This window comes from Nomia melanderi, chromosome 5 (genome assembly GCF_051020985.1).
Source record: "Nomia melanderi isolate GNS246 chromosome 5, iyNomMela1, whole genome shotgun sequence".
NCBI classification, from domain to species: domain Eukaryota; kingdom Metazoa; phylum Arthropoda; class Insecta; order Hymenoptera; family Halictidae; genus Nomia; species Nomia melanderi.
This window is the reverse complement of record NC_135003.1, coordinates 18,485,638-18,513,197: the sequence shown is the minus strand read 5'-3', so window position 1 is coordinate 18,513,197 and position 27,560 is coordinate 18,485,638. Positions and strand designations below refer to the sequence as shown.

General features: G+C 45.0%; 5 protein-coding genes across 13 annotated transcripts in view; 2 read left to right on the top strand and 3 right to left on the bottom strand.

The window, feature by feature from the left end:
- Wdr62 (WD repeat domain 62) overlaps window positions 1–521 on the bottom strand; it is a 104,675-nt gene extending 104,154 nt beyond the window's left edge. Inside the window, exon 1 of one of the 2 annotated variants that reach the window (XM_031971386.2) lies at window positions 314–521. The gene's annotated coding sequence lies outside the window, so the exon portion shown is untranslated. The remainder of the gene's footprint in view (window positions 1–313) is intronic. The other variant, XM_031971385.2, reaches the window with a different exon arrangement.
- Window positions 522–848: 327 nt separating this feature from the next.
- Window positions 849–10,359, bottom strand: Syt20 (synaptotagmin 20). 4 transcript variants are annotated; one of them, XM_031971246.2, is made up of 10 exons: window positions 10,137–10,359; window positions 8,055–8,199; window positions 5,185–5,304; window positions 4,595–4,686; window positions 4,377–4,508; window positions 3,721–3,918; window positions 2,865–3,017; window positions 2,501–2,621; window positions 2,151–2,323; window positions 849–2,074 (listed from the first exon to the last, which is right to left on the bottom strand). In XM_031971246.2, exons 2-10 carry the CDS (start codon window positions 8,194–8,196, stop codon window positions 1,868–1,870), a joined length of 1,338 nt encoding a protein of 445 aa, XP_031827106.1. In that variant the 5' UTR covers window positions 8,197–8,199; window positions 10,137–10,359; the 3' UTR covers window positions 849–1,867. The 4 variants fall into 4 exon arrangements, with proteins under 4 accessions (XP_031827106.1, XP_031827105.1, XP_031827108.1 ...); XM_031971245.2 differs by lacking the exon at window positions 10,137–10,359 and adding an exon at window positions 9,466–9,689; XM_031971248.2 differs by lacking the exon at window positions 10,137–10,359 and adding an exon at window positions 9,091–9,242.
- snsl (snustorr snarlik) lies at window positions 5,497–16,400 on the top strand. Of its 4 annotated transcripts, none has more exons than XM_076367648.1 (7): window positions 5,497–6,028; window positions 12,108–13,521; window positions 14,512–14,653; window positions 15,190–15,270; window positions 15,580–15,707; window positions 15,821–15,979; window positions 16,065–16,400. In XM_076367648.1, exons 3-7 carry the CDS (start codon window positions 14,596–14,598, stop codon window positions 16,284–16,286), a joined length of 648 nt encoding a protein of 215 aa, XP_076223763.1. In that variant the 5' UTR covers window positions 5,497–6,028; window positions 12,108–13,521; window positions 14,512–14,595; the 3' UTR covers window positions 16,287–16,400. The 4 variants fall into 4 exon arrangements, with proteins under 4 accessions (XP_076223763.1, XP_076223762.1, XP_076223764.1 ...); XM_076367647.1 differs by lacking the exon at window positions 5,497–6,028 and adding an exon at window positions 8,082–8,218; XM_076367649.1 differs by lacking the exon at window positions 5,497–6,028 and adding an exon at window positions 10,784–11,843.
- Window positions 16,401–16,758: 358 nt separating this feature from the next.
- gammaCOP (coat protein (coatomer) gamma) lies at window positions 16,759–20,234 on the top strand. 2 transcript variants are annotated; one of them, XM_031971220.2, is made up of 6 exons: window positions 16,759–16,907; window positions 17,178–18,282; window positions 18,363–18,942; window positions 19,015–19,334; window positions 19,407–19,605; window positions 19,683–20,234. In XM_031971220.2, exons 1-6 carry the CDS (start codon window positions 16,868–16,870, stop codon window positions 20,067–20,069), a joined length of 2,631 nt encoding a protein of 876 aa, XP_031827080.1. In that variant the 5' UTR covers window positions 16,759–16,867; the 3' UTR covers window positions 20,070–20,234. The 2 variants fall into 2 exon arrangements, with proteins under 2 accessions (XP_031827080.1, XP_076223749.1); XM_076367634.1 differs by having other exon boundaries at window positions 18,363–19,334.
- A 209-nt stretch (window positions 20,235–20,443) lies between these two features.
- SF1 (splicing factor 1) lies at window positions 20,444–27,085 on the bottom strand. Its single transcript, XM_031971221.2, has 9 exons — window positions 26,704–27,085; window positions 25,852–26,004; window positions 25,187–25,262; window positions 23,253–23,405; window positions 23,071–23,177; window positions 22,836–23,002; window positions 22,603–22,761; window positions 22,238–22,515; window positions 20,444–22,168 (listed from the first exon to the last, which is right to left on the bottom strand). Exons 1-9 carry the CDS (start codon window positions 26,903–26,905, stop codon window positions 21,613–21,615), a joined length of 1,851 nt encoding a protein of 616 aa, XP_031827081.1. The 5' UTR covers window positions 26,906–27,085; the 3' UTR covers window positions 20,444–21,612.
- Window positions 27,086–27,560: the final 475 nt, after the last annotated feature.

Below are 27,560 nucleotides of genomic sequence, written 5' to 3'. Positions count from 1 at the left end.
GCCGCGAGAAGCGGTTCCGGCGATGCCTCGTCCTTGTTTGAACGGGCGGACGGTTCGCGAGACACCGGCTGTGTCCCGTTCGGGGGACGATCGGCGGAATATCGATAACATCGGGACACGTTCGACGAGCAGGACACCGGGGACCGTCCGAGGGAGAGAGAGCGAGGGAGAAAGGGAGGGAGATAGACGGCAGGAGTATCGTTGTACGTGGAAGGACCTCGAGCGCCTTTGGAGGTTACAATTCCAGCTCGCGACGCAGCGCGCTGCCCGAACCGTGCAGGATATTTACGAGCAGTCGAATCCGGTTACTCACCGTCTCGTCGTGGACCCGCTGCGTTGTCGGCGACGCACTCGTACGCACACTTCCTCGTCGACCGATCCAACCACGAACTCGCGACGGAAAGAAAAAGGATAACCGAAGAAACTGAACGCGACCAGGACGAACACAACACACTCACGAGTCACAAAACAGACTGAAGCTCGCGAGCTGGCCGGGCACCTATCCTCGACGTTGCTACGAGACCGAGCGGCACGGACATGCCGCCCTCTGTCTGCGCAGCGGCAACTCGCGCCGGCCGCGCTCCCGCCCGCCAGATTTGAATTTACGTTTAACGCGTTCCAAGATTTCCCTTGTATTTTGCTTGTGAACTGTATTGATTTTTTTAATAAAATATTCACTTGTATTCGAGTGTTTGGTTATTTTTATGTATTTTCGTATTGTCTTTAGAGAAAATATTTTCTTATGGGTATTTGCGTACCATATGTGGTACACGTAGGACTGAAAACGAAACTGTAAAGTTGAATATTTCAAATTAACTTATTTCGTTTGACAGGGATTTGTTTATACGTAATAGTATCGTATATATTTATTGACAGTGCACTTGCAATGGGTTGTAATGAGTTAATACATTTAAAAGAGGTAGTAGTTCCTTTCTGAATAGCTTGAACCGATGAAATAAGACGGTACAGAACACGTATGCACGCGAATGCATTCGTAACGGTGTGCTCAGTCGCGTGGACTTTAAATAACATTTTACATACCAACGAAATCGTATAAATATTTAGATTCACAATCTTTGGCTGCGATTGCATCGATAATCTTAAATTAGAAGATAAATACGGAGGTATTCGGAGCAGGACAGCTAACGTTGCCGCCCGTATCGTCGGAATATTTTTGAAACCGTTTGGGGACTCGTACGGTGATCCTTTCCGGTCACGAGAAATCGTTGCCTTCCCGTTCCCAGTCCTTTGTTGCAGGACAAAGCCACGTAATCGAGGAAAATGTAGCCGGGCCGTATTACGGTATCGCATCATTTAGTTCCCGGATACTCGAATTAACGGAAAACGAACTTTAAAATGGCCGTAAAATGGTAATCGGAATTATTTCGAGATCCTTATGAATTCGACGTTGTAAAAAGAATTAAGGATACGCTCGGTAACGTTAACCGTCCCGCATTTTATATCTCTATTATTAGATGTCTATGAATCCCATCACAAAGAGGCACGACCAGCTTCGCAGACTCATCGCGACGACAAAACGGACTGCGGATTTCATGCATTTTATGCATTTACGGCGTGCGCGATTGTCTTCGTGTCGACACTGAAACTACCGAGCAATCGGCGTAACTTCGAATATCCTATCAAAATCGGAACGATTGTATTCTGGACAAATGTGTTCTACAAACCGTCGCGAAAGCGTGTTAGCGATTGAAATACTTCGAAAATAAACATTCTGAAATCTGTGATGCGTCCGATAGTTCCAGTGTTAAGGATGTACAAAACTTGATTTTATTTCGATTAGCGAAGCGTCGAGAAGTCCCCTTGAAAAGTCCGCGTTTGCAAACGGATCCGCGTTCGAAGGACGACGTTATTTCAACGCGTGCCACACGGTGACGAGTTTCCTGGGGTTGTGGAGCACGGAAAACCAGTGCAGCCTCTCCGTCGAGCCTCTGACTCCCTTTCCTAGGGCGACTTTGCCGATATGAACGTCCTTGGTCCTGCAGATCGAAGAGACCGAGTCTTCGCTGTCGCTTTGATGCTCCGCGCTGATCGTAGGAATCTCCGAAGCCAAGTTCTACGGAGATCAAGTGTATCAGCGCATGTTCGTTGATCGGTATAACCCTTAAAATGTACTTTGTCGCTGTTCTTACCTTGCTGCATAGCACTACTAGAAATTGCACAATGTCCAGTTGGTTGTACGTCACGTCGAACGTCAGAGTCTCGTTGAATTCTGGTTGCGAAGTCGCGCAAAGGAATTTCGTTTTCTTCCTTTTCATTTTCTGGCCTGTCCTCGCGTTCAGCATCAACACCCTGACGTACGGATCTAAAATAATCCAGGTTTACAATCGTATCTTACCGGAGGGTATCGCGAGCACCGGGAAAAACTTTACTACGGTTTTATCGCTTAATTATTGGCTCGATTTCGTTCGGCCTAAACGCGCGTATAAAACCGGGAATTCGCATAAGCGTCCGCGGTCTGATGATTAGTACGATATCTTACTGAAGTGGCTTAAATTGGACACCGCCGGCATGTACTTGACGTCCCGCAGTTTCATTACATTTATAGTCAGTCTCTGTGCAGTGGGTAAGTAACTTATACCTAATAAAACGTTTCCAAATTCCTGAAAAACCAAGCGGTGAATGGGTTCCTCGATTCGTGGAGGATCGGTTAAGAGAATGTTTAACATTGGAACTACCGAATCGGTCGAATCGACTCGTTCCTGAATTCTTCTTTCGCGACTATTGGGAAAATCATTGGAGCTTCCCCGTGAAACTACTGAAGAAACTGATTTAATCGAGTTTCCACGGAACAATTCGGAAAAGTCAGTTCGACCGCTCGGCAGCTCTAGCGGTGATCACGATACCAAATTGGACGGCTTCATTCTGAAATTGAACATGTGGATCTCCGGACTGTGCAGGATGTGCTTGACTTCTTTCACGGATACCCTCAGGGAACACAATTCCGTGTCGTTGGCGTACCTGTCGTGGTCGTACGCGGCGAAATCGAGGATCCAGTCCTGCCGGGGAAAAAACGCGTAACCGCGGTAAATCGAATCCCGGAGATTGCGCTTCTAGGACGAGAATATTCGATTCTCGTGACAGCCTGACGAAACACGCGATCCGGCTTGCGCAAAACGCATTCGCGTCGCGCGCCGCGCTTATGCGGGCCTCGCCGCGTTCTCGTTACCAGAATTACCTTTCCGATAAGCGACTTCCGGCTCTTTCCGTCGCGAAAACGCCTCGAATTGGAGTCTCTATCGCGGTTCTGCTCGCGGTTCGCGTCGTTAGCAGCTACGCACGAACGTTCTCCCTGACGTCGCATTACGGCGAGCACCGCGGGATTATCGCACAGGAAAATTTGAAAGTTCCTTACTTAACATCGAGCGTCGTGTTATGCGTCGACACGTGAAATACCGAAATAAAACGGCTTCGTTGGCCGAATTTATTCGCGACTTCCCGATAAGTCGGTTTCAAAGAACGTCGAGATCCGATCGGAAAACGGTTGAACGTTTCCAACGGTAAAGCTTTCGAGTGCAATGAGATATCACAGTCGAGCGAACATGTGCATAGCCGTTGTGATAGTCGCGTTTCGCGTTTCGCGTTGCGCCGGGGCGACGTGACGCGTTTCGCAGCCTTGAATTAAACGCAACGCTGAAACGGGACGGCGCGGTGAGATAAAAGAAAAAGCCAAAAAGGAAGGAAATAAAATGCCGCAGCTACCTTAACTTCGTGCGACTTTACGTTCGCGACGACGAACGTCTCCTTAAAAATAGGACTGGCCGTGTGCCTGACGCCTCGCGTTCGGAAACTGTGGAGTTTTTGCCGTTTCCTGTGGCTCCACGATTGCTTGATAATGGTCAGCGCCACGTACGGCTCCAGCGTGCAGTTGTACTGCTTTGGAGGAAGTCCGGACAACGCCTGTACAACATTTAAACCCTTCAGTTTATACCGGCGTACGAGTCCGACAAGTTTTTCGCGCTCGTTCGGATGCCAATTACACGCGCCTCACGGTTCTATCGTAATTGCTCGAAAGCTTGTCGGCGGCGGGCAACGTCTCATTAGACATTCGTAATTGCCCGCTACCGTTAAGCTGGAACAACAAAGCCGGCTTATCTGCCGATGAAAACGAGAGCCGAAGATGTTCAGGTAGAAATCACGGCGGTCGGAGGCGGAGCGAAGTTGGAAAAGGAACGCGTGAACACGGTGCTCGCAGTCCGATCCGAGGCGACGGCATTCCGACGCGTTTCCCGTCGCCTCGCGTGGGACACGGACCGCGCGGAACATTGAAACCGCGTCGGACTCGTTTCGGATTTACGACTCGATTTCCATTCGGGTCGCGGGACACGCGCGACAAAAGCGAACCGGTCGTTTGATACCTCGATGCCGATCACGAGCTTCCCGGTGACCGACTCGTCGAACGGCGGCAGGTACTGCAGGCTCAGCGTCAATTCCGTCGGGAACTCCCTTTGTTTCTTCTCCGGCTTTTGCTTATCTTTCTGCACCAGGTTCTGCAACGCACCGAAACGGATTAATACAATGGATCGCAGCGTTTCGTTAAAGCCGGCTAACATTTCTACCCGGCACCGTAAATTACCAAGGTGGAGGAGGAATTTGCGCCCTCCAACTGGGCATTGTTGGGGCTCCAGGACGCTCCCGGTGTCGCTCCAACGTTTTCGTTGCTCGTGCCTGCGGAAATGTTTCGCGAGATGAGTCGCGGCGATCCAGATTCACGTTAGAACCAGTAATTGACATTTTCAAAAGATCTGCTATGATTTTCTCAGGAAATTTAGAAAGTCCACGCATAGAACATTAAAATTTTCGTGACGTTTAACACTTGGTATTAGTAATTACGAAACAAGCAAATCGAAACCAGCCATTTTATGGTAGATACGTATTTCTAGTATGGTAGATACGTAGTTCTAGTGTTAAGTATTGAAGTATTGAAATGATTCGTAACCTATGCACGTTTTCTTATTATCTTCAAAGAAAATCGTTTACGTCTCGTCGAAGAATGTTGAATAGTTCTAGAGAAAAACTTCGAAGCGCAAAAGGTTCAAAGTCGGTTGTGCGCGCACGGTAGCTCTACGCGTTAACTTCTCAAGATGGTGCTTATGCATTGTCTCGAATAGGTCGCGTGTATCGCGTGGCACGGTCGGACAGTTCGTACATGTAATGACACGGTACCGTTGCTGCCGTCTTCGTAGAGGCTGCCCAATCTCCATGACCTGTAGCTGACATCGTTCAGCTTCACGTTTTCATTCTGTCTGCTCTTGACACGCAGCGGCACAGTTTTTGCATCTCTCTCTGCAAGGAATTATTCATACCTGTGATTACGCAATTTGTAAACAGTCGGTGGGACGGCCGCTACGCGCCGCGCCGCGCCGCGCAAGACGCAGCCTACAGCTCGCCCGCTAATTACGTGCTTCACTTGACGCGTCTATAAAAACCGAGGCGAGTCCTAATTTCCTACGGCGTTCCAATTACCGGAACATCTGCGATCGAGGGCTTTTAATGCCGTTTAATCCGCGTCGCTCTAACGGGAGCGCCGAGAACCCGCGGTCGATCGTTCCACGGGATGAAAACGTTACGATAAAGGAACACGGTGAATCAGAGCTCCAAGGTTGATCGCGATTCAGACATCGTCGAAGATCTCCGTACGCGTTTCAAGCGAACGTTGCTGCATACGCCTCGGCGGAATAGAAATTCCAGGGAGCATTGATACGATTAAAACGTTCCTACTCGTTCGATGAATACGTCCGAGCAACGAGTTGCCCAACATTCTATGCATCGAGAATATTTAGAATTCAGTGAATTCTAGAAAAGTAAAATGTTATCGGCAATAATCGCGGCGAACCACGCTTTTATCTGACGTAAGCGAGTTCTAATCCAACGATTGCATCTTCCGTTAGTCGTGTTATATAAATATGACTATTCCGGATTCGTTGAAGTTAGTTGAATTCGGTTCTCATGGTTCCAATGGGCTTCCTTCTAAATACGCGTCGACGGGAAATTCTGGCGCGGCCAAACGGTAAAGAGAAACAGAGTTTCCCGCGGGACAAAAGAGACGCGAATGTAACGACCGAAAGTAAAGGACGCGCGGAGCGTTTCCTCGAGTTTCTTGCTGAAATTCGTCGACGTGCGCGTCGTAACCCAGTTCAATTATTCCGCAGACGAGCCATACGCGGCGGCTGAACGGGGCGTTCGAGCGGCCGCGGAGGAGTGACGCCACGGCCAGGTGTACCGGCGCGACTCCTTCACCGAAATAATCCGCGAATAAATCGGTTTATTCAGTTTCGGAAAGCTTGCGAGCTTGACAAGGAGCAGCCGTGCGATTAACAGCGTCGCCGGCGGTTGAAAGGAAAAGCGTGTAGTTGACGTGGACTGGTTTACACCGACCGTTCCCAGCGGGACCCGCGAAATCCTTTTGTGCGCTCGGGACGGGCGTTTCCATGGCGGCGTTATTGGCCGGCAGGCGGCTGGTCCGCGGGATGACATACCTAATTGCGTAACATCGCGGAGGAAACGAAGAAAACCACACACGAGCGCCTGTGTTGTATAGCTAGCAACGCGAGAACAATGGCGTCACGTACACACACGCGACTCGCGGCGCAGGAATCGAAGCTTCCTTCCTTTCGGAGGAAAACCGCCGATCTCCGCTCCGCGGTCGAACGCGCGAGAATCTGTCGTTGAGGCGATCATAGTCAGGCGAAATGCGATTCGATCGAGTATCATTGTACTCGAAAGTTTGTCGTTGGAAGTGACACATTGCCCGATGAGACACGGACGACGTTCTTTGAAACTTACCGATGAAACATATATTGATTGAACGGGAAGCTGTTTTATTTCAGTACTTCACAGATTCGTGATTCAAGTGGTGACTAATTGTAGGAGTCACCTCTCGAGTGCAAAGGTTTAAGATCGAGCAACTTCCGCTGCAAGTTGCTACCTATAGGGTAGCCGAGGAGAATCAGTTGAGATTTAACAGAGAAAAATTTTTTTTTCGTAGATTTCTTATTAGTAGACGTTCTTCAATGTCAATGAACAAATGAAACTTAAAGACCTTCGTTTTATGAGCAAAACAATGAGCAGTGAACTCGCTAATTGAAACTCGCAATCGTCTTAATTTCGGTCGTGGATCAGTGACGATGGACGACGATAAAGGATGATTTGCCATCGAACCGATGTCGCATCCAATCATCGCGATACGCGATCGAGTGACGTTTCGCCCAACTCTGACAGACGTCCCGATGATGATCGCTCAACGTGCGAATACGGCGAGACACAGGAAATTCAGCGATAGGGATCACGACCGCTTCACGCTCGCAGAGGCCCTTCAATGACCCGCGTAATCCGGCTGCTCCTGTCATTTTGTGTTTTACGTAAGCTAGGATCCGCTAAGCTCGACGATCGTTTACCTCGATCCGCAAGCTCCTCGGAAGAATTTCCTAACTTTCGCGCCGCTTCGACGAGTCATCGCAATTTCGGACTAAACGCGACTGTCGCTGGTTCATAAATATCGCGGCAGACGTATCTGCCGCAACAATCGCGGCCGGCTAAATGATAGTGGGAAAGGTCGAAAGCCGTGCAAACGCGCAATTGTTTTTCCCGGCACGCGTCTCGTCGGCACAAGCGCGGTATAAGCGCAGCTCGCAAACGTGTCGAGAAGATAAAATATCGCTGACCACCTCCGCGCTCGATCGGCGCGCAGAATTGCCAGTCGGGGACCGATGAAACGAGCGGCGCCGATTCCACGCGTACTCCTGAAAACGTGGATTACGCGTTCGTCGGGTCGGTATAAATAACAATTACGCGTTCGAGGCGTGCGATCTCGCGCCGCGCGTCGCGTGAATTTAATTCTAGCTCCGAGGATCAATTATCTGGCACGCGAACGCCTCTGATTAGAGGATGCGGTTCGATCTCGAAACAGCCGTGAAGGACGAGGGAAAACCATAAGAAATTGGAAAAGATGTTTCAGTCGATCTCGCCGATCGATTACCCGCGCGACCGACGAATGCCACGCGAGCGGCGTTCACGTGTAAAAGATTGAAGCTTACTTCGTTTTTTGACGCACTTGTATCCGAGACATCCTGGAATCAGAAAGCACGCGGCGACCAGCAAGCCAGCGATGACGGCCAGCGCGACTACCACTGTGATGAGAGTTAGGCCCCACGGGCCAAGAAAGTCATCGTACACCATTCACTGGAAACGCACGTTCAAGGTTACTATCTCGCACTCCTGCACGCGGAACAGCCGCTGGATTTGATAGAAAAGTCGATCGATCATCGACGATCATCGCACTTTCGATCATTTTCCTTCGCTTCGCTTTTCATTTGGACGTCGCGCGAATACCAGAGTTGCGTTTGTAGCTGGCCCGCAGACTTTTAGGAAGCGAGCCACGAAAGATGGAGACGAGTGGAAGTCACGCGGTCTAAATGCACTTGGAAAAAACGAGCGTTCCGACGGTTCGATTATTCGAGGCGCGTTCCTCCGTTCCACTCCGAAAGAAGCGTTTCCGCAATAATTACAGACCGCCTCTGTTTACGTACTTAGAGCTCGCGAATTTCACGAAAGGATTCAATTGAAACTCCCAGGGAGTTCCTTCCTATATACGCACCGTTCAACATTAGAACTACCAAACAATCGAATTGCCTTTCCGAAATCTTTCCGTAGGAACTCGGAGCGTACAGCTGTCGAGACTTCAATGAATTTACGAGTCAGTTTGGCTATTACTGAATCCTTGGTAAATCCTCAATGATTTGTTACCTTTCTAATAACTGCGAGAACAAAATTCAGGAATGGCTCGATTGAGCAGTTCCATCGCGAGACGCAGAACCGAGTCTCGAATTCGGCCGTGAATCGCGCGTGCCGTCGAGAGCAAGCAGCTCGTCGAAATCGCTCGTACCCGCGGCTCGTGTTCCGCGTCGTACATCTGTCGCGGCAGTCGTCGCGTCATAGGGGCACGAAAAATAAGCCACGTAAACGCGCGAGGAAAACACTTGTGCTTTCCGCGCGCGCGCTCCGTTTCTTCTATCCGGCCGGGAAGCGACGAACGGAAGGAACCCGCGCGCACCTTGTCGTTTCTTTTCTTACCGTTTCTCGCTCGACGTTCCGCGGTTACATCGTCGTTCCGACCGCGTCGGGACAAAACACCTGTTACGGCTAGCGCGGCAAGTGCGATCGCGAAACGGCATATGGCCGTGGCGGCTTCGGCCGCGTCATCGCGCCGATCTTTCGCCTCTGGGAGCGTCCGCGACGATCGAAACGCGTCCTCGTGCCGATCCGCGATCGCGGGAAGCTTCCGCAAGCTCGTTGCGATGGTGTCACCGCGAAGAAACGTCCGTTTTCCATCGATCTGTCGGATCTTTCCGCGTTATCTCTGCTCCCGACCGACGATCGCTGGACGACCCGCGACGAACGATCGCCGATCGCGGCGGTCCTCGACGAAAAACAGGGAAGAATACTCACTCGACCGATAGAGTGTCCCATGACGAGTCAGGCGGCATTCGCGTGTCCCGGGAAGTCGAGCGGATCGACGGGGAAGGACGATTAATCGGCGGCCGCGCGTCCTTCGCGGCTCGGTGTAGCATGTGCGGCACGGCGCGGCGCGGCGCGGCGTGGCGTGGCGAGGCTGGTCGACTTCGTGCGCGATCGTCAACTCCCGGTGAACGACAAACGCCGCGGACCTGCATAGAACGAGGAACGAACGACTCGCTATCTAAACTGCCCCTCTCCAGCCGGCGACGCGACGCGACGCCGACTCTGCCTATTCCGCCGGTAGCTGGCGGTACGCGGCTCGACGGAGACCTCGAAACGCGCGGATCGTCCCCCGTAATGGGAGGACTGCTTTCGATAAACGGAACCTCCAACGGTGACCGAGCGCGCGTGCGGCCCGCGAAACGGTTTCCGGTGGCCGCGGACGCTCGCGTTTTCAACCGCCTCGCGGCGTCTTTCACTGGATCACCCGGTCCGGCGCCGCCGCTCGCTCCGCGCGACTTTTTAGAGGCCTTTTCTCTTTTAAAGAGCCAACCAGCCGATCATCCGTCGCCGCTAATTGGCCGTTTCTGCGGGCGATCTGGTTTCTCGTCGCAGATTTCTCACGGACGATGTTCTAGAGTCGAGGCTCCGCTGAGTCTTACCGATGAACCGCGTTAACCTCGTAGCTACTGTAACGGGTCGCTCCTTCCTCTGCCATCGACGGCGCGTTGTCTCGAACGTAGTCGCGCACTGGAAGATCCCATCAGTCCGTAGGCAGTTCCACGGCCGCAGTGGTAGCTGAAAGCTTAGAGGATCCAGACACTTGTGGAGCTTACGACTGCACGCGTGAAAGTTCCGCAGGAGTGCACTCGAGGAAAACTAGCGCGCGCACTCGAGCGACGAGGAAGTTTACGGTTTACCGTTGATAACGCGCGCGATATCGACGAGCGCGTCGACGCTCTATCAACGGAACGCGATAGTCCGCTGGCACACGGAGCGCGGCGCACGGTTTTTGGCATACGATTACTTCGAGTACTCGCGATAACGGCTCGAAGTAGACGTTGCGCGCCTCGCCGATAAGCATTCCGACGGCGACCCGAAAGAGAGGGTTGCGCGAGGTACGTACTCGGCTCGTTGCGCGATCAATTGCGTCTGCGGGAACGGTCGCCGCTCGAATGTACCCGGAAAAAGGAAGCATTCGAGTTGTTTACATGGTCGAAGCTCGGGTTGCTCGTCGTAACGACGCGATCGGCTTTCGGCACACGCTCGCCGCGCAATGGAACGTCGAGTTGTCCGTCGGTTGACCGTGCTCGCGTCTGAATCGCGACTCGGAGAACCGACAGCGAGTCGGACGCCTCCGAGGGAAACGTTTGTGTCGCCGTTTAGAACGTTGACTCTTTTCTCTCGAGAGTCGTACCTTTGCGAGCCGGGTTCACAGAGTTATATAAGCGTCGGCCAGGACTCCGTCTTTTCTCATGCACGCTAAACGGTAATGCCGACGCAGTCATTATCGGGGACCATTTCTTCTTCGCAAGTCCTGCTAACCGTTCCTCCAAGTTCTTGGGACTCGAGGACGATGCTTGGAAGTTGAACTTCGGAGAATGTCTTATCGACAGATTTTCGTATATAGAATCGCAAATTAACGAGTAATTTAATCATAATCGGACTGGCTTCAATTTATAATTTAGCTTCTCACGGGAGAGATTCTTGATACTTTAAAGAATTCTCATTCGCGAAGGGTTAGATATTTGACAGGATGCAATCGCGAATTGACAGAGTGTTTATATTGTCTATAAATAATCGTCAATCTAGTCACTTCCGAAAAACACACGTGAAACTCTCGAGACGGTACGCGAACCGTGTCGTCACGCGCGTATCGCTGTTGCTCGATCAAACAGTGGTTAAACGGTCCTACCGAGCACGAGGAAGGAAATCGAGATTTCTAGTTGTCATCGCAAATAACACTTATCGGTAACGTGGTTTCACTTTTCCAGCTCGATCGAACAAACGTATAATTCCCGGTGTTTTCCGGGTGAATCTCCCGACGGTCGCGAAAGGCGATCGCGTACGTCCAGCGGAGCGACGCGAAATCCTGCGTTAACTATGAAATTGCTAATAATCCACGCGTATCTCGAGCATCGGGAAGATTCTCGAGGAAGATGAGATAACAACAGCGATCGTGAGATGCACCAACCTCGCAAGAAACGTCTTCGAGCGACAAAAACGGCCAGCAACCGCGATTTCTCGAGAGGATACGGATTCATTCTTGGCAGAGCTAAGAACCGTTGACGCCGTGTTGCGTTTAAATTATCCTTTCAACGATATTTCAGCGGGAGAAGATAACGTTTCCAAGACGATATTTCATTCGGGTAATAATTCTTCGCGGCCATTCGTCGCTGTCGCCTCGAACAAGGATTGTGTAACTCGAACGTTAATGTTCGTCGGAATACACAATAGCGGAGTTGTTCGCGCCTTTGTATTTCAAGAGCCGAATGTTATTATTTTCCCCGGTTAAACGTCCGTGCGCGTCGGTGACTTGATCTACGACACGCGAACGTGTTTGCCCACGCCTCGAGCGGCCGTTCGATCGGAAGAGGACTCGAACGCTGAAAAATTCCGTTCTAACATTCCAGGCGAGAAATTGGCTAATTTTTCGGTGGACGAGGATTCCCGGACCCTCGGCGACCGAAGGCTGCGTCAGCGCCGAGGCGAACAGCTGGAATTAGGAAAGTCTTGGGATTCTTTCGAGGACACGATTACAAACGGAAAGTTGCTTCTCATTGCGGGAGCTTAACCCTTTGAGCGCTATGGACGCATGTATGCGTTCGGCGAAAGTCATCGTTGTCGACTATGCACACGCATGTGCGTTTTTCGATCTTTTTAATTTCACATGGTGATAATAATAAGTGTGTATGATTAATATACGTGTTTCTTAGCATTATTCCATTTAGTGAAACTGAGGAATTACTTTATTAATTGTACGAATTAACAGAATTCATTGATGTCCAGATGAGCAAAAAAATATTCCGTCCACACGGAACGTTTCGGCTGGGAGTATTCAGCACTCAAAGTGTTAACGAAAGTCGTTCGAACGAGTTGAAGCAAGTATCAACGACGCACGATTCTTCTTTTAAATAAAATAATGAAATTTCACGTCAAGCAACTGTAATCAAATATTCAACTGAATAAATCGATGTTCGTGGCACTGCACATTAAAAACCCGCACATATAACGAGCAGACGTTTAGCAACACGAATCCCCTTCAATCTAAATTAAGATCTGGAAAGTTGCTTAAACGCGAAGACATCGAATTACGAGCCGACCGTAAAACAAGTCTGCAGTAATTCAACAGCAACGGTCGCATGAATCCTTTAATTATCCAATTACTCTGTAATCGTAGCTAACTTGCTAAGAAAGAAGATTATCGAATAAAACTGATCTACAAACTCTTTCGTCCTCGAAACTCTTTCTACAACCTTTCGAATCAATTGATGGAACAGTTTCCTGGATTTAACCCTTTGCACTCGAGGGGTACAGTCACTTGATTTGACACAGTAAAAATAGAATGTGATATTTAATGTTAAACTTCGTACAACGCCTCGATACGTGAAGCATTGGAATAAAACAGCTTTGTTCATCGATGTACTGGTGATTTCTCTTCGAGTTAGTCTCAAAGAACATCGTCCTCGCCTCGCAAAGAAATGTTAAATATTTCTAGTAAGAAATATCCGAGTGCAAAGGGTAAACATTGGCTTCCGAGCGACTCAAATACAAAATTCGCGCGCGCAAGAAAGAGAAAGAGAGCGGCGAGCGAGCGGCCGAAGAGGAAAAGGAGAGAGAGTTCATCCCCGATGGATCGGCGGTCGTTCGGACTCGGTGACCTCGATCCCTGAACCACGTCTCCTTTCACTCGAGAACTTCTTTCCGGAGGTCTTTCTCGCACCGGCGGTGCCAAGGAACGCGGTTGCATTCTAGCCTCAGTTCGCCGGAGTAGGCCGGCTCGACGCCGCGTTACCTGCCAGCCGGAGCTTTAGATTTCACTTTCATGTAAGTATAACGACAGACACACGAGCCTGCTGGCCGAGCCGACACCAGTTTCCCAAGCCTGCCTCAGCACAGGTGAACAATCCGGCGAGCTGGCCGCTGATAGTGTCCAGCCGCGATCCACCTGTATCGATCGCGAGAATCACGGTAGAAACGATCTCGATCGCGGTTGAAACTTTGCGTTCCATCGGTCGTAGTTTCTACTCGCGTCGACGTCCGCTGCTTCTGTTGGCAAAACCGGCGCGTGAAATCGTTGGCGATCGGTCGGGTCGTGTAATAGGAAGTGTCGAGTTCCTTATTAATCACGAAAATTACCGTATAAACGTCGATCTCGATGGCCAACGCGACGATCGCGGTTGAAACTTCGCGTTCCATCGGTCGCAGTTTCTACTCGCGTCGACGTCCGCTGCTTCTGTTGGCAAAACCGGCGCGTGAAATCGTTGGCGATCGGTCGGGTCGTGTAATAGGAAGTGTCGAGTTCCTTACCAATCGCGAGAATTACGATATAAACGTCGATCTCCATCGCGAACGCGAAGATCGCGGTTGAAACTTTGCGTTCCATCGGTCGTAGTTTCTACTCCCGTCGACGTTCTCTGCTCCTGTTGGCAAAATCGGCGCGTGAAATCGTTGGCGATCGGTCGGGTCGAGTAATAGGAAGTGTCGGGTTCCTTGTCAATCGTAATGAACAGTTCGTTTGATTAGTTGTGTATCTGAAAGTTGGAAGTCTTCGCGTGTTCGTTTGCTCGTTGACGAAAGTAGAGATTAACGACGTTAAATAGCTAGGAATGTCGCAGACGGTTTCGATGAGCGGACGTGCCGATCGTAACCGAACACTCGCATCGGAGTTTGTTGGTTTTGTTATTGGAAACAAGCGGAGATCGGTGTATCGGAGTATCGGTGTCGGTTCGATCGATTAATCGGTTGTAGTATATAGCTCGTAGTTGCCGGTTGTTAACGAACGTTCGTGTATTGGATTAACGACTCTGATCGCAGAAGATTCGCCGATGCGGAATGACGCAACGTTTGGAGAGCTGAATAAGGATCACGCGTGCACGAGAAGACGCCTCTGGGGAAAAAATGTCGAGCACGAAGGACGTTCTGGTAACGCTGTGTATTCTGCTGCTCCTCCACGATCGTAAGTGATACAAATATTACCGTCCTTCGCCTACTTCTCGAGAAATCAGCGTCCGCGCGGTCCTTGATCATAGTCTAATTAGAAGCGACAGATCAACGACTCTTTTTTCACGACCGTCGGTTGCACTTTGCAGCGTCTTACATTGTTCCCATTATCGCATGGTGGATGCTAATAGTCATCCGAGAGTTTTCGAAAACACTCAAAACCTTCGACAGAGGAAGCTGAATTATACACCGAACTCCTAAATGCTTAAGAAAAGGGGACGTATCGATCTTCCGCTTGAGTAATTCAATTATAAGTTGGTAAGCTTATTAAAATCAAACTAGCCAATTACTCGGTCCTCGAAGAGGAGTTCGTCAAATATAACGAACGTGGTGGTCAATGGAGAGTCGCCTGGTGTCTCTTGGCAATCGAGTTAGAAGAGAGTTAGAGATGAATGAAATAGAAAGTGAAATCCGAGTTCTGCGTCATCGCTTTCGATCACTCCTCAACTGTTTTCCAAAGAATCGTGTATCAAGTTATTCCGATCGTTCCAGGTACCGCGAGTCTGATCATCCCCGAGGAGCTGCCCACGATACTTTCGCTGATCTATTCCAATATACCGCCGATAAAGAAAGGTAAACGCGATTACGTCACGTCCGCGTGTCACACTTTTCACGGATTCCGTTTTCCCATAGAGCCGACACGCCGGCGAGCTATCACGATCGTCCCATGCGAGACACGCGAACCACTTTCACTGGTCGCGCGTTAACTTCGCTCCTCGCGCGGTCATGCTAAAACGTACTCGACGGCCGAGATAACGACGATAACGTCTATTAACCTTCAGCCTTCGAGTCCCCGTGAAAGCGATATCCCCGGGCGTGAAAGCGATCTTTTCCGAAAGAAGCCGTTAACTTCTTTGACTTTTCCTCTGTTCCCTGCGACAGGTACCGATTCGAGAGTCGGCGTGGGTTTCCGGCTCGGCAATCACGCCGATTTTCAGGTGCTGCTCGAACTGGGCCCGCAAACCGAAACCGATCCGATCGGGAACGCCGACTCGAAGAGGCGTCGAGACGTGAGTAACAATCTGCTCTACGAATATTATGCGGCATTTATCGTGTTAATCCTGTAAAATGGAACTTACGCGATACAGTTTACCGAGTTGAATTCGAACGATCGACTTTGCAGGCCATGTTCGACGCTGCTATGAGGGGCGAGCTAGGACCATTGGCACAGGCGGTCGCGAAGTATCAGATGGAACGGAACTTGCAGAGGGAAGTGGAAAAATTGAAAAAGACAGGCGGGAAATTGAAAGATCCCGTTATCGAGGAAACTAGTGGGAATAAGGTGGAACCGATCGTCCTTTTATTCTCTTCCAAAGTATAATGTATAACGAGATCTCAGCTGTTTGAACGTTTGTTCTCTTGTTTAGACTGTGGCCAGCGAATGGTTGGCGAAATGGAGCAACGGGATGAAGCCTTCCGAAGACGAGGTCCTGACGGAAACCAAATCCAAGGAAAAGGGTACCTCGAACTCTGCGAACAGGAACACCGTGCTGAGGATAGGTCGGCCTCCTTCGTCGAGTGGCGAAAAGAGTTCGATCTCGGATTTAACTAAGTTGTACAAAGAACAAAGTAACGAGAAGAGCAAGTAACTCGAATGGTTCTGGTTGTACACGTGCCTGAGTCACACGTGTTCTTTATATTTATATATTTTGTATATATTTCATTGTACAAATGTAATTCTTTTGCACAAATATACGTATTAACCCTTAGCCAACTTATAAAATTTTCAATTCAATATTAAACCTTGTGTAATGTATCAACGCATAAAACATCGAAGTGAAATAGTTCTGTCTCTTAATTGATAGAAGATAATCAATTGCGTTAGTTGCGAAAAATATCGTTAATATTTAGACAGAAAGTAATGAATATTTTTCATGGAAAATATTGTCAAGATTGAAAGTGTTGTTAAATGGAAGAAGCACGAGTAATTAAATTAATTCCCTCGATGTTAATTGCCTAGCGAAAGCCCCTTGATTGTAGGCAATTTTCGTGAAAATTAGACAACCGTAGGTAATGTAGATAATTGTAATAGCGTTCGAGACACACGGTTTTTAGTTCCAACTGTTCGCCACTGTAGACGCTACGGTGTTCATTACAATGGTTCCCATGCCAAAGAGTTGAGGTGACGTGTACCCTATTTTCCAGTATTCCGGCGGTGGTTTTGTAAAATATGAATGCATTTAAACGTGATAAAAAGGAAGAAGAAGATGGTAATTACGAATAAGCGTCTTTCGTACCTTATATTAGAGTATAGTGTAAATTTCTTAGCGAGGTTAAGCGAGTAAATCACATTCTCGTGACAGTTCCTCGTAAACAGATTCAGACGTTCGTTTGATATAAAATACAGAGTTTTATCAATGAAATCTTTCTTTTTGCATGGTTCGATATTAATACATTTAAGTTACGCGTACTTTTCGAGCGGATAGCTTGCGAATGGTTAGTTGTACTATGCTGTTCCTCATGTCAATTTTTATTACTAGGTGGGGGAAATCCTTTCCAGAATTTGGAGAAGACCACAGTGCTCCAAGAAGCACGTACTTTCAATAATAGCCCGGTGAATCCAATAAAATGTGCACATATCCTCACAAAAATATTATACTTGTTGAATCAAGGGGAGCAGTTGGGAACAACGGAGGCCACAGAAGCGTTCTTTGCTATGACAAAATTGTTCCAATCGAAAGATGTCGTATTAAGACGTTTGGTATATTTGGGTATCAAGGAATTAAGTTCTTTGGCAGAGGATGTCATTATAGTAACCTCCAGTCTGACAAAAGATATGACTGGAAAGGAAGATTTGTACAGAGCTGCAGCCATAAGAGCACTATGTACCATCACAGATGGTGGAATGTTGGCTGCTATAGAACGTTACATGAAGCAAGCTATTGTAGATCGTTCTCCAGCAGTCTCTAGTGCAGCCTTAGTTTCTTCGTTGCACCTGACCAATGTATCTGCAGATGTTGCTCGCAGATGGGCAAATGAAGCCCAAGAGGCATTGAACTCCAATAATGTAATGGTTCAATACCATGCTCTGGGTGTTTTGTATCAAGCTCGCAAATCGGATAAACATGCAGTAATTAAGCTAGTTGCAAGACTTATGAGGACCAGTCCAAAGAGTCCATATGCTGCTTGTATGTTAATTAGAATGGCATGTAAATTACTAGACGAAGTCGACGAAGGAGAAGAGTTGTTAGCATTCATTGAATCTTGTTTACGTCAAAAATCAGAAATGGTGGTGTACGAGGCGGCGCACGCATTGGTGAACCTTGGAAGAAGCGGACCCAGGGAAATAGGTCCTGCCATTAGCGTTCTTCAATTGTTCTGCGGGTCACCGAAGCCGGCTTTAAGATTTGCTGCGGTCAGGACTTTAAATAAAGTTGCTATGACCCACCCGGCGGCGGTTACCGCCTGCAACTTAGATTTAGATAACTTGATCACAGATTCGAACAGATCGATTGCTACATTAGCAATTACCACTCTTCTAAAGACTGGAGCGGAGAGTTCTGTTGACCGATTGATGAAACAAATTGCTACTTTCGTATCCGAAATTTCAGATGAATTTAAGGTGGTAGTCGTTCAAGCCATAAGGTAATTTTCATAGATGAATTTTCTACTTTTCTGCTCAAGATGGAGGCTTTCTCTATGTCTTAATGAAATTCTTTTTCCAGGGCTTTATGCCAGAAGTTCCCCCGCAAGCACGTAGTCCTCATGAATTTCCTCTCTGCGATGCTAAGAGACGAAGGAGGTCTCGAATATAAGGCGGCGATTGCGGATACAATAATTGCCGTTATGGAAGGCAACGCTGAAGCAAAGGAAGCAGGTCTGGCACATCTGTGCGAGTTTATCGAGGACTGCGAACACAATTCCCTCGCCGTTCGCATCTTGCATTTACTGGGACAAGAGGGGCCAACGTCTAAACAGCCATCCAGATATATTCGTTTCATTTACAATCGCGTGATCCTGGAAAGTGCCAGTGTACGTGCGGCTGCGGTGACCGCTTTGGCGCGTTTTGCCGCGGCATGCCCTCCGTTGTTACCAAACGTATTAGTTTTATTATCTCGTTGCCAATTAGACTCCGATGACGAAGTTCGCGATCGAGCGGCTTATTACTGCGCCATTCTGCAGCGACAAAACGACCCGTCTATTCTTCCTCTGATACAGCCCCCTTTGTTATCCGTGCCTAGTTTAGAAAGAGCTCTGAAAAATTACATGAATACAGCTATGGACGAACCGTTCGACATCTCTCAGGTAACTTCATACTCGACGTACGTTGCATCAGTTCATATTGGCGATGATTTTGTAAATGTCGACCGTTTGCAGATTCCTCCAGCGCAAACGGTAGAAGAACCGCCGCAGATAGAGGTTCACGCAACGGTGAAACAACAGCAACCTCGGTTAACGCGAGAGGAGAGCTTCATGGATAAACTGTCACAGATACCACAATTAGCCGTAGAGATCCGCAATTCGACGCTACTGAAATCCTCGCCTGTCTTCGAGTTAACGGAATCAGAGACGGAATATAACGTGAAGTGCATCAAGCATACGTTTACAGAACTTCTTATTCTGCAATTCGACTGCATAAATACGCTGTCGGATCAATTGTTAGAGAACGTAACAGTAGCCGTTGAACCACCCGAAGGGTAGTTAAATTTTCATATATTTATTCGAGTGTTATATTCTTTGGAGAAAGCAATGTTTTATTGTAATTTTAGTTATTTGATGGTCTGCGAGGTTCCGTGTCCACTCTTACCGTACAATGAACCAGGCACAACGTATACAGTATTAAAATATCCTGAAGGTGTTCACGCTAGCGTCGCCACTATTCCTACAACTCTGCGGTTCACGGCTCGAGATTGCGATCCTACAACAGGTGTTCCGGATGCCGAACAAGGCTACAACGACGAATATATGGTACACATTATTTTCTTATATCTGATGCAGTCATAGTAAACAGTAGGTATTCAAATATATTCGTGATCCGTTTGTAGTTGGAGGATTTGGAAGTGACCTTAGCTGATCAAGTTCGAGGACTTGGAAACAGAGGAATAAACTTCAATGCTGCTTGGGCGACAGCTGCTGCGAAGGGATATGCTAAATTGGAAGAAACATTTGCTCTAGATCCTTCTGTAAATAGTCTAGAAGGGGCTATCCAAAGTCTTACCGGATTTTTAGGTTTGGATGTCGTGGATCGAACCAATCGTGTTCAGGCGGGTGCTGTTGCGCATAATCTGTTATTGAGCGGTGTTTTCAGAGGTGGAAAAGAGGTTCTTGCTCGTGCAAGATTAGCATTGTCCGGGACTCAAGTAACAATGCAACTGTCTGTTTTCTGTCCAGATCCAGACGTTGCCGAGTTAATCATTTCTTCTGTAGGATAATCATTTCTTTCTTTAAAAATTTATAACCTATACCACGTTTTCCATATTTCTAGTATTATAAAAATAACATTGTAAAAGAAATGATAAAACCTGGAGCTGTTGAATCTGTAACACTCACTGTGTAACACCTTTGTACATATAATTATAAAACTATACTTTAAATAAGACCGTTAAGATTTTTTATTTGTAACACATACAAATTTCTTCTTTCTATCTCAATTTTAATAAAACGTCCCGATATTAATTTTGATTTGTTACTTTAAATCATTACTTTGTATCATTAAAATCAATATATTCCATCATACTACTTATGCGATTTCAATTAAAACTTTACAAATCTCGTGTGTAAGAAAATTTCTTTTAAAAAATGCATGTTTACTTGTATGTACCTTTATTGTGTAATTAACATACACATTAAGCTATCATAAAGTTTCACAAACTATCTTCTTGTATCCTAAACGTAACACGCAATACTAATGTTATTTCATATAGAATGGATTTTTTTTATAAGGTATGGTATTGGTGACTCGTTTTATGTTTGCTAGTGAAACAGTGATAAGAAAAATTATTGCGCTTGGACGTTTGCGATATCATACTTATGTTTCGGTAGTTGGTGAATCCTTAATACACTTCATATAAATGTGAAACAACAATTGCAGAAATACTTCTAACATAAATAACCTAAGTAATAATTAAAATTGACAACTCATCGCCAGCACAAGTAATACATTCATGAATGCTTCATTATATTATCCAGTGTTTGAATCAACTATTAAAATAATTGTAATCATGCTTCATCTGTAATCGATTAAACGATTAACCGCGACCATTATAATGTACAAACGAGTTTGATTTGCATGAACTTGGATGCAGAATTTCACAAAAAAATACATTTTATGTCAAACGTTTATCGTACAATTCTCATTTTGCGATGGGTAATATATTGAAGCGTAAAACTGTTTACAGTAACACTTGTGCAGAGCAACAAATTCGCTAAGGTATACACAATTTTATGCATACTGATCGCACAATACATGTAAATTATATTCTAGTTGTAACATACGATACAGAAGTGATCAGAAAAGTATGTAAGTAAAAATTATAGTGTTTCGTGGGGGGCATTATAAAAATGCGTTTGACGTATCACTTACATGTACACTTATAAGAAAGCTTTAGGTACATACGATAAGTTTGAAAATAATGGTAACCAAAACTATAGATCTCTTTTTTTTCCTTGCTGAGCACAATGTATAGTTGACACGTTATGACAACGCGTTACAAACCTAAAGCTGTTTCTTATACATATTGTATGGTCCAGAATATACATTGAGAAATAGATTCTTGGTTGTATCCTTTTTTTCGCTTATAAAATACAAAGCCACAGAAGGATGAAAAAACTATTTAAAATCTTGGATCGTCTCAAGGATTAATAGTTAACTGCTTTCAGTCCGACATTGCAATCTATTTACTGACACGACCGATAATATTTCTCTATTGTACGGATGAAGAAGTTTTAATTAGATGAGCGGATGATTTCTTTGCACTAACTAGTTGGTGGTGGCGGTGGAGGTGGCTGCGCCAATAACGTAGGTAAAGTATTGAGATCGATGCCAGGTGGAGCTGGTGTTTGTTGTTGAGGAGGAGGTGGAACTGGTGCGGCTGGTGGCCATCCACCCATTTGTTGTGGCTGCCATCCGGGGAATCCTGGTGGTGGTGCTGTTCCAGGTGGAGGTGGACGCATTGGTCCCTGCTGTCCCTGTTGCCAAGGTGGAATACCCATCCCGGGTGGTGGAATCTGTGTTGGTGGCATTTGTCCAGGGGGTGGTGGTTGATTGTTGCCAGCCATCCAGGGCATCAACGGCGGGATATTCGGTTGAGATGTAGAACCCGGCGGTGGTGGAGGCGGTTGCATTACACCAGGTGGAGGAGGCATACTAACTGGTGGTTGCCACTGCATGTTCATACCATTCATGTTGTTTACTTCTCCTTGACTCCATGGTGGTGGAGCCATACCTGGCGGTGGCATCATTGGTCCACCTTGCATCATTTGTGGAGGCGGATGGGCTGGCGCAGCCATTAAAGCTCGCGGAGCTTGTTGTCTAAAAGATAAACAAGTATTAGAGAATTGTAGAAACAGAATTATACATCCTTTTTACAAGACAATTTACCTGTCAAAGAGACCAGGATAATTAGGATTCGGGTTAGGTTGTCGCTGTTGCCCACTTTTGGATCTATCAGGCGGTGGACCCTCGCCCAATTCTGCCATAAGAGACATATATTCCTCATCGATTTTAGCTTTGTCTCCACCTGGTCCCATTCCTCCCATTCCTGCAGCAGCTGGTCCACCTTGCCCTGGTCGTTTAGATCGACAGTCGCGAGCAATATGACCTGCTCCTCCACAGCTTGAGCATACTATGTTGTTCGTCACGTTCGGTTTGTCTGGACACTGTGGTAACAAAGATTTTCAAGTATTCAAGTTATTCGGTACACTCGTAACAGAACTTCTGACAAGAAATCTGGGTAATATACTAACCAGCCATGACTTGTGATCTGACGCTCCGCAATTAGTGCAACGGGGCCCATCATTTTCACGCAATGTCCCATTCAATAAAGCCAACTCTCTGAGCTGATTACGTCGTAAATCATTTTGTCCTTCAGGTACTTCTACACCTTGTCGTATGATTTCGTGAATCTGTTACAAAGAAAAATGTAATAAAAATGCGTGTGTAGAGTGGCCATGTAAGACTACGAAACAAATGGACGTACTCTCTCAACAGCTTTCTTTACGGCGTCCAGATTATTCGCTGTTATATACGCATGAAGAGGTTCATCCTCTCCAGGCAAAGGTTGCCCATCTTTCCTTCCAACTTTTCCTTCTTTCACCGAACCCTTACCACGAATTATAATTTTTGCTCCAGTTTCCTTCTCCATTGCTGTGGTACAAAAATAAATTATAACGTACGCGTAACACTGGTATTAAGTATTTACGATATTAACTTACACTTCAATGTATTTCCACGTGGGCCAATAAGCAAACCAACAAAGTTAATATCTGGATGTTCTTCTTGGGGAATCATTACTTTATCATGCACTCGTATTATCGGAGGCCTAGAGACATAAAAATTCACATTGTTATGTAAATTTTACTGGTAATTTATTTACTTGCGTTCAAATAAACCTTACTTGTAGTCTGGTGGAGGTTTAAATTCGGGATTAATTTTAAGAATCTTCTGAATAAGGTTGTGACGCTCTTCTTCCAATTTACGTCTAGTACGATATTCTCTTGTATTCAACCGTTTACCATCACTACTGTATATGGGTTCAGGAGATGGTGATCTGTAAAACAAAAAGATAAAAAAATTCATTAGAATGGAAAGCTTGCATCAAGATGGTACTAGCATACAAGCAACCTGATCCTACTATGACTGTGTGATTAAGTGAGAAAAGAACTGCTGATTATTAACAGAAAGTTGGAAATCGGGACAATACTCTGAATGACTTTTTCATTGTTATTTAGGCTTTAATCATCTCTTTGATTAACATTTACTGCCTCTTATAAATAAGATACATTGTGACCATGTTGGAAATGGATATTCTTCGTAACATAATAGTTAAAATAATTATTACTCTTTACATCAATTAAATTAAATACAAACGAAATTAAAAGTAAATCATACATAGAACATACGATATTTATATATGTACACATACAAAGACTAATAGTTTTATGTTTCAGAGGAAGCAAGCAGTTTGTTAAAGATATTTTCAAAGTTTAATAATTAAGTGTTTGCCCGTTTAAAATTTATTTGGGTAATGTTGCACAGAAATAGAAATATTCTGTTTCATTGCATGATACACTGGAATTATAAATCTAGAAATGTATAACGTTTGCTTTCCAACAGTGCCAAGGTATCAAAACAGAGAATAAAAAATGATATATTGTTAATTGTAGGATTGCTATATAAGTCTAATCAGTAGGCAACCACTGGAAGACTGCGCGTTTGTGCACGGCAGATATCGGTATGATGTCAGCTGCTAAGATAGATCCTGTGATTATTAGGAAATAATTTTTTTGGGTTAGTTAATAATAGCTTGTATATCTTACTATGATGTATAATACTAATGAAACACAATAATATAAAATAATGGTTCCAGCTAAAATCAGAAAAGTTAAACCTATTGGAGTAAATTAATTTATTAGAGAAATTAATAAGTGTATTTATTTAAGGTTGGACCTGAAAGTAACGTAAGATTGATCTTTATATAATATTATGCCTATATTAGCAATTATCGTTTGATCAATTTCAATATTTTCCTGAAATCTGCTCATTATGCTTGTAATTAAGAAAAAGAGATCTATTTTAATTACTTAATGATAAAGTTATTCCTGTAGCCATTAAGAAAATAAAGAACAAGTTTAAAATACCGTGCAAATCACGGCAGCCTAATTAGGAGGAGCATCTATCAAGGTATCCTATGCATAAAATTCCATTATTTTATTAAGATTACATATTCAGATATATTTATGAAATCTGACAATTATAGAAAGCCTACTAATTTGATCTACTATGAACTTAAATGATATAAATTGCATAGGAACACCTTAAAATTTCCCTACATGTGCAACAATAGAACTATTTAAAAGATATATGGACTAGAATACCCACTGCATGTTAAACACTGCTACTATAACTTTACTGAAGTACATGCATATGTACATGTATATATCTCTATAATGTATGTGTAGCAGTCAATTTGAAAGTTAATACATTTTCAAAAATTTAAATATGGAGTATCTAATGAATTCGTAAAGAAGAAAGGTTCGCTTTTCGATTGATAATAATTCGATATATAAAAATTTACTTTTGTAGCAGTGTTTAAAAAAATGAATTAGTAAAAGAAATTGATTAGGGCAAACCAATATTATCAAAATTCATCTTCTGTGCTGCGTGGAGGCTTAAATCAAGCCCAATCTTTTCAAACAGACATCAGTATCCGACACTAATTGTATTGGAGCCATATCATAAGGCCCCTGTACTTATGGGCTGCTGAATGGTCAGTAGATAGGTATTGTAGATATGTAATGGTCATTTTTGGTATGTAAGTTTCTTTCAAACCTTTCCTCAGGGTTAAGCGGAATTCCAAGGTCTCCAGTGCGTAGCTTCCTGCTGATTTCCTCGATCTGCAGCTGAACTGTAAACCAACGGGTTAGAGGGGGCGGAAACCCCAACAGTTAGATATTGCCAATTTGCCATAGCCATATACATTCTATAATGTAAGCATGTGTCAAAAGTGTAGAGTATTTTCTTATGTCTAACAATTTCCACGAGGTAAATGTTCCAATGAAATATATACATTTGTTCCTTTTATCTCTCTTTTTTCAAATAATGTACAAAAATATTTTTATTCATTTGTTAAACTTGCTGTTACGTATATATGATTATACATTATACTTGAAAACAAATAGAATTTGTTGTCATTATTCAGCAAAATTGGCAATTCTATTGCCATATGTGACTTGCTCAAATTGTTTAAACGAATGAATTACCTCTGGCAACTATATATACTTCAGCAATACATACATACTTACATCTTTTATAGTCTTATAAATTTGGTTTCAGAAACTTATACGCAGAAGCAAGATTCTTAAGTTATTTCCTGCCCATATATATACATATATATTTATGCACATATATATATACATATGTGTGTGTAACATATATTTATATAAAAAACAATTCAATGAAAACAATGACCATAGTAAGTAAGAAAATGAACTTACAGAGGTAAGCCTTCTCCTGTTCAGGAGTCAGGTTTGTTGGGAGAACTGTAGGCATGCCTGGTATAAATGTTTTGTCATGTTCACTACCGCCCCATCTAGTTTTCCTCCTCTTCCTACGTTCCTCTTTCGTCTCTTTTTCCTGCTTACCATCACCTAAAATATATTTGAGTTACTCATCCATGATAAAATTACAAAATAAAAATACATTGTACTACACACAATGCTAATAAAGGGGAACACCAAACAATAAGAGTAACATATATTTCACATATAAATACACACTGATTTGTATGTATCTATTGCTTATCGATATAAAATTTCATGTTACACATTAGATAAAATAACACTAAAGAATAACAATGTACAATTATTATACGTATAGTGTTTAAGGCTAAGAATACACACAAAATATGTTTGTTACAGAATTTGACATGTCAACGTTAAAGATTCCCGGTGTAAGCTACATCTTTTTGATAGAGATATTCCATTGTATTGGAAACATTAAATCTGTCTATCGTATGACCTCTAACGATACCAACAACGGCACTTGAGGAACAATGAGTTATTGCTTCCAAAAACACACAGCTTACATCTGAAAATCTTAACAGTGAGAACTTCAGTGTACCAAAAAAGAAGCCAAAGCGACTCATGGTGTATGTAACGTTCTGAACTTAGCTAAGTTTGTTGGTTTAATCCTAAAACACTCTCTATGAAAGTTCAACAACCCTTCTCTCAGTGGTCTGTATACAAGGTACAGATGAGCAACAGCGAGCGAAATGGACACGTCGCACCGCGTAAAAACTGTCTAATTAGGCGAACTGTATATATGAAATGAACTCGCTCGATGCGTACTTTCCGCTTCACGTTTCCTGGTGTTGTTCGTCGTTGAATTGGTGGAATTGGAGCTTAGCTGGGTACCGTTTGCAATTGCGGCGCTCACCGCGGCGGCTGCAGCAGCTGCAGCAGCGGCTGCGTTTGCAGTCGCAGCATTCTGCTGCGCGTTTTGCAAATAACTCGGGTTCAGCAAGGATGTGAAATTTCGGGACTGATTCATGACAGAAACCGTGCCACGCACGTAAAATGCTTTGAGGATATCCACACGTTTACCCGCACGGCACCGTCTTTTCGCTCACGATCAAACAAGAAGTATTCACACCACCAAGGAAAATGGCGAGGCTCGACTGGCGGACACCTTTCGCTTCTTTCATGGGCGTACCGGAGGCGGATGCTCCTTTTCCGATTCAATTTAGTGGGGAACATTCTCGCTAGTTGGCGCTTCGATGAGTTTCAGAACACCTTTAGCGACAATATAGAACTGATTCTTAAAAAACCGAGGAAAAATACTCAATTATACAATTTCATAATTATCTTATATTCGAATAAGTGTAATAACTCGTTTTCTTTGCTAAAAATTATACCGTCCAAGGTTGCGTCGTAATATATTTGACTTACGGGTGTCCGAGATGTACATACATACTTCACTATACTCAAAGTAGTCGTTACTTTCATGAATTGGGATTAATTAAAGAAATCACGTATTTTCTTGTAGAATAATACGTTTCGTAGGTAATTTAAATATTGAATTTAGTTGTTTTCACTTGCGTTCATTTTTCAATGTCGAATCGACATGCTCGATTCATAGGGAATTAGCGGTTCGCCAATCAGGTCGGTTCTCTGAAAGGGCACATACGTGGATGCATCGAGACGCA

Coding starts and splice junctions, on each gene's coding strand:
- Syt20 (XM_031971246.2), bottom strand. CDS start 8,196: ATGGTGTACGATGACTTTCTTGGCCCGTGGGGCCTAACTCTCATCACA. Junction 4,687..5,184: donor CTACGAAGACGGCAGCAACG/GTACCGTGTCAT, acceptor ACATTTCCGCAG/GCACGAGCAACGAAAACGTT. Junction 4,509..4,594: donor CAAATTCCTCCTCCACCTTG/GTAATTTACGGT, acceptor GGTGCGTTGCAG/AACCTGGTGCAGAAAGATAA.
- snsl (XM_076367648.1), top strand. CDS start 14,596: ATGTCGAGCACGAAGGACGTTCTGGTAACGCTGTGTATTCTGCTGCTC. Junction 14,654..15,189: donor TCTGCTGCTCCTCCACGATC/GTAAGTGATACA, acceptor CGATCGTTCCAG/GTACCGCGAGTCTGATCATC. Junction 15,271..15,579: donor TATACCGCCGATAAAGAAAG/GTAAACGCGATT, acceptor TCCCTGCGACAG/GTACCGATTCGAGAGTCGGC.
- gammaCOP (XM_076367634.1), top strand. CDS start 16,868: ATGAATGCATTTAAACGTGATAAAAAGGAAGAAGAAGATG. Junction 18,283..18,362: donor GTAGTCGTTCAAGCCATAAG/GTAATTTTCATA, acceptor TTCTTTTTCCAG/GGCTTTATGCCAGAAGTTCC. Junction 19,606..19,682: donor GCTACAACGACGAATATATG/GTACACATTATT, acceptor ATCCGTTTGTAG/TTGGAGGATTTGGAAGTGAC.
- SF1 (XM_031971221.2), bottom strand. CDS start 26,905: ATGAATCAGTCCCGAAATTTCACATCCTTGCTGAACCCGAGTTATTTG. Junction 25,263..25,851: donor ACAGGAGAAGGCTTACCTCT/GTAAGTTCATTT, acceptor GTTGGTTTACAG/TTCAGCTGCAGATCGAGGAA. Junction 23,178..23,252: donor AAACCTCCACCAGACTACAA/GTAAGGTTTATT, acceptor TTATGTCTCTAG/GCCTCCGATAATACGAGTGC.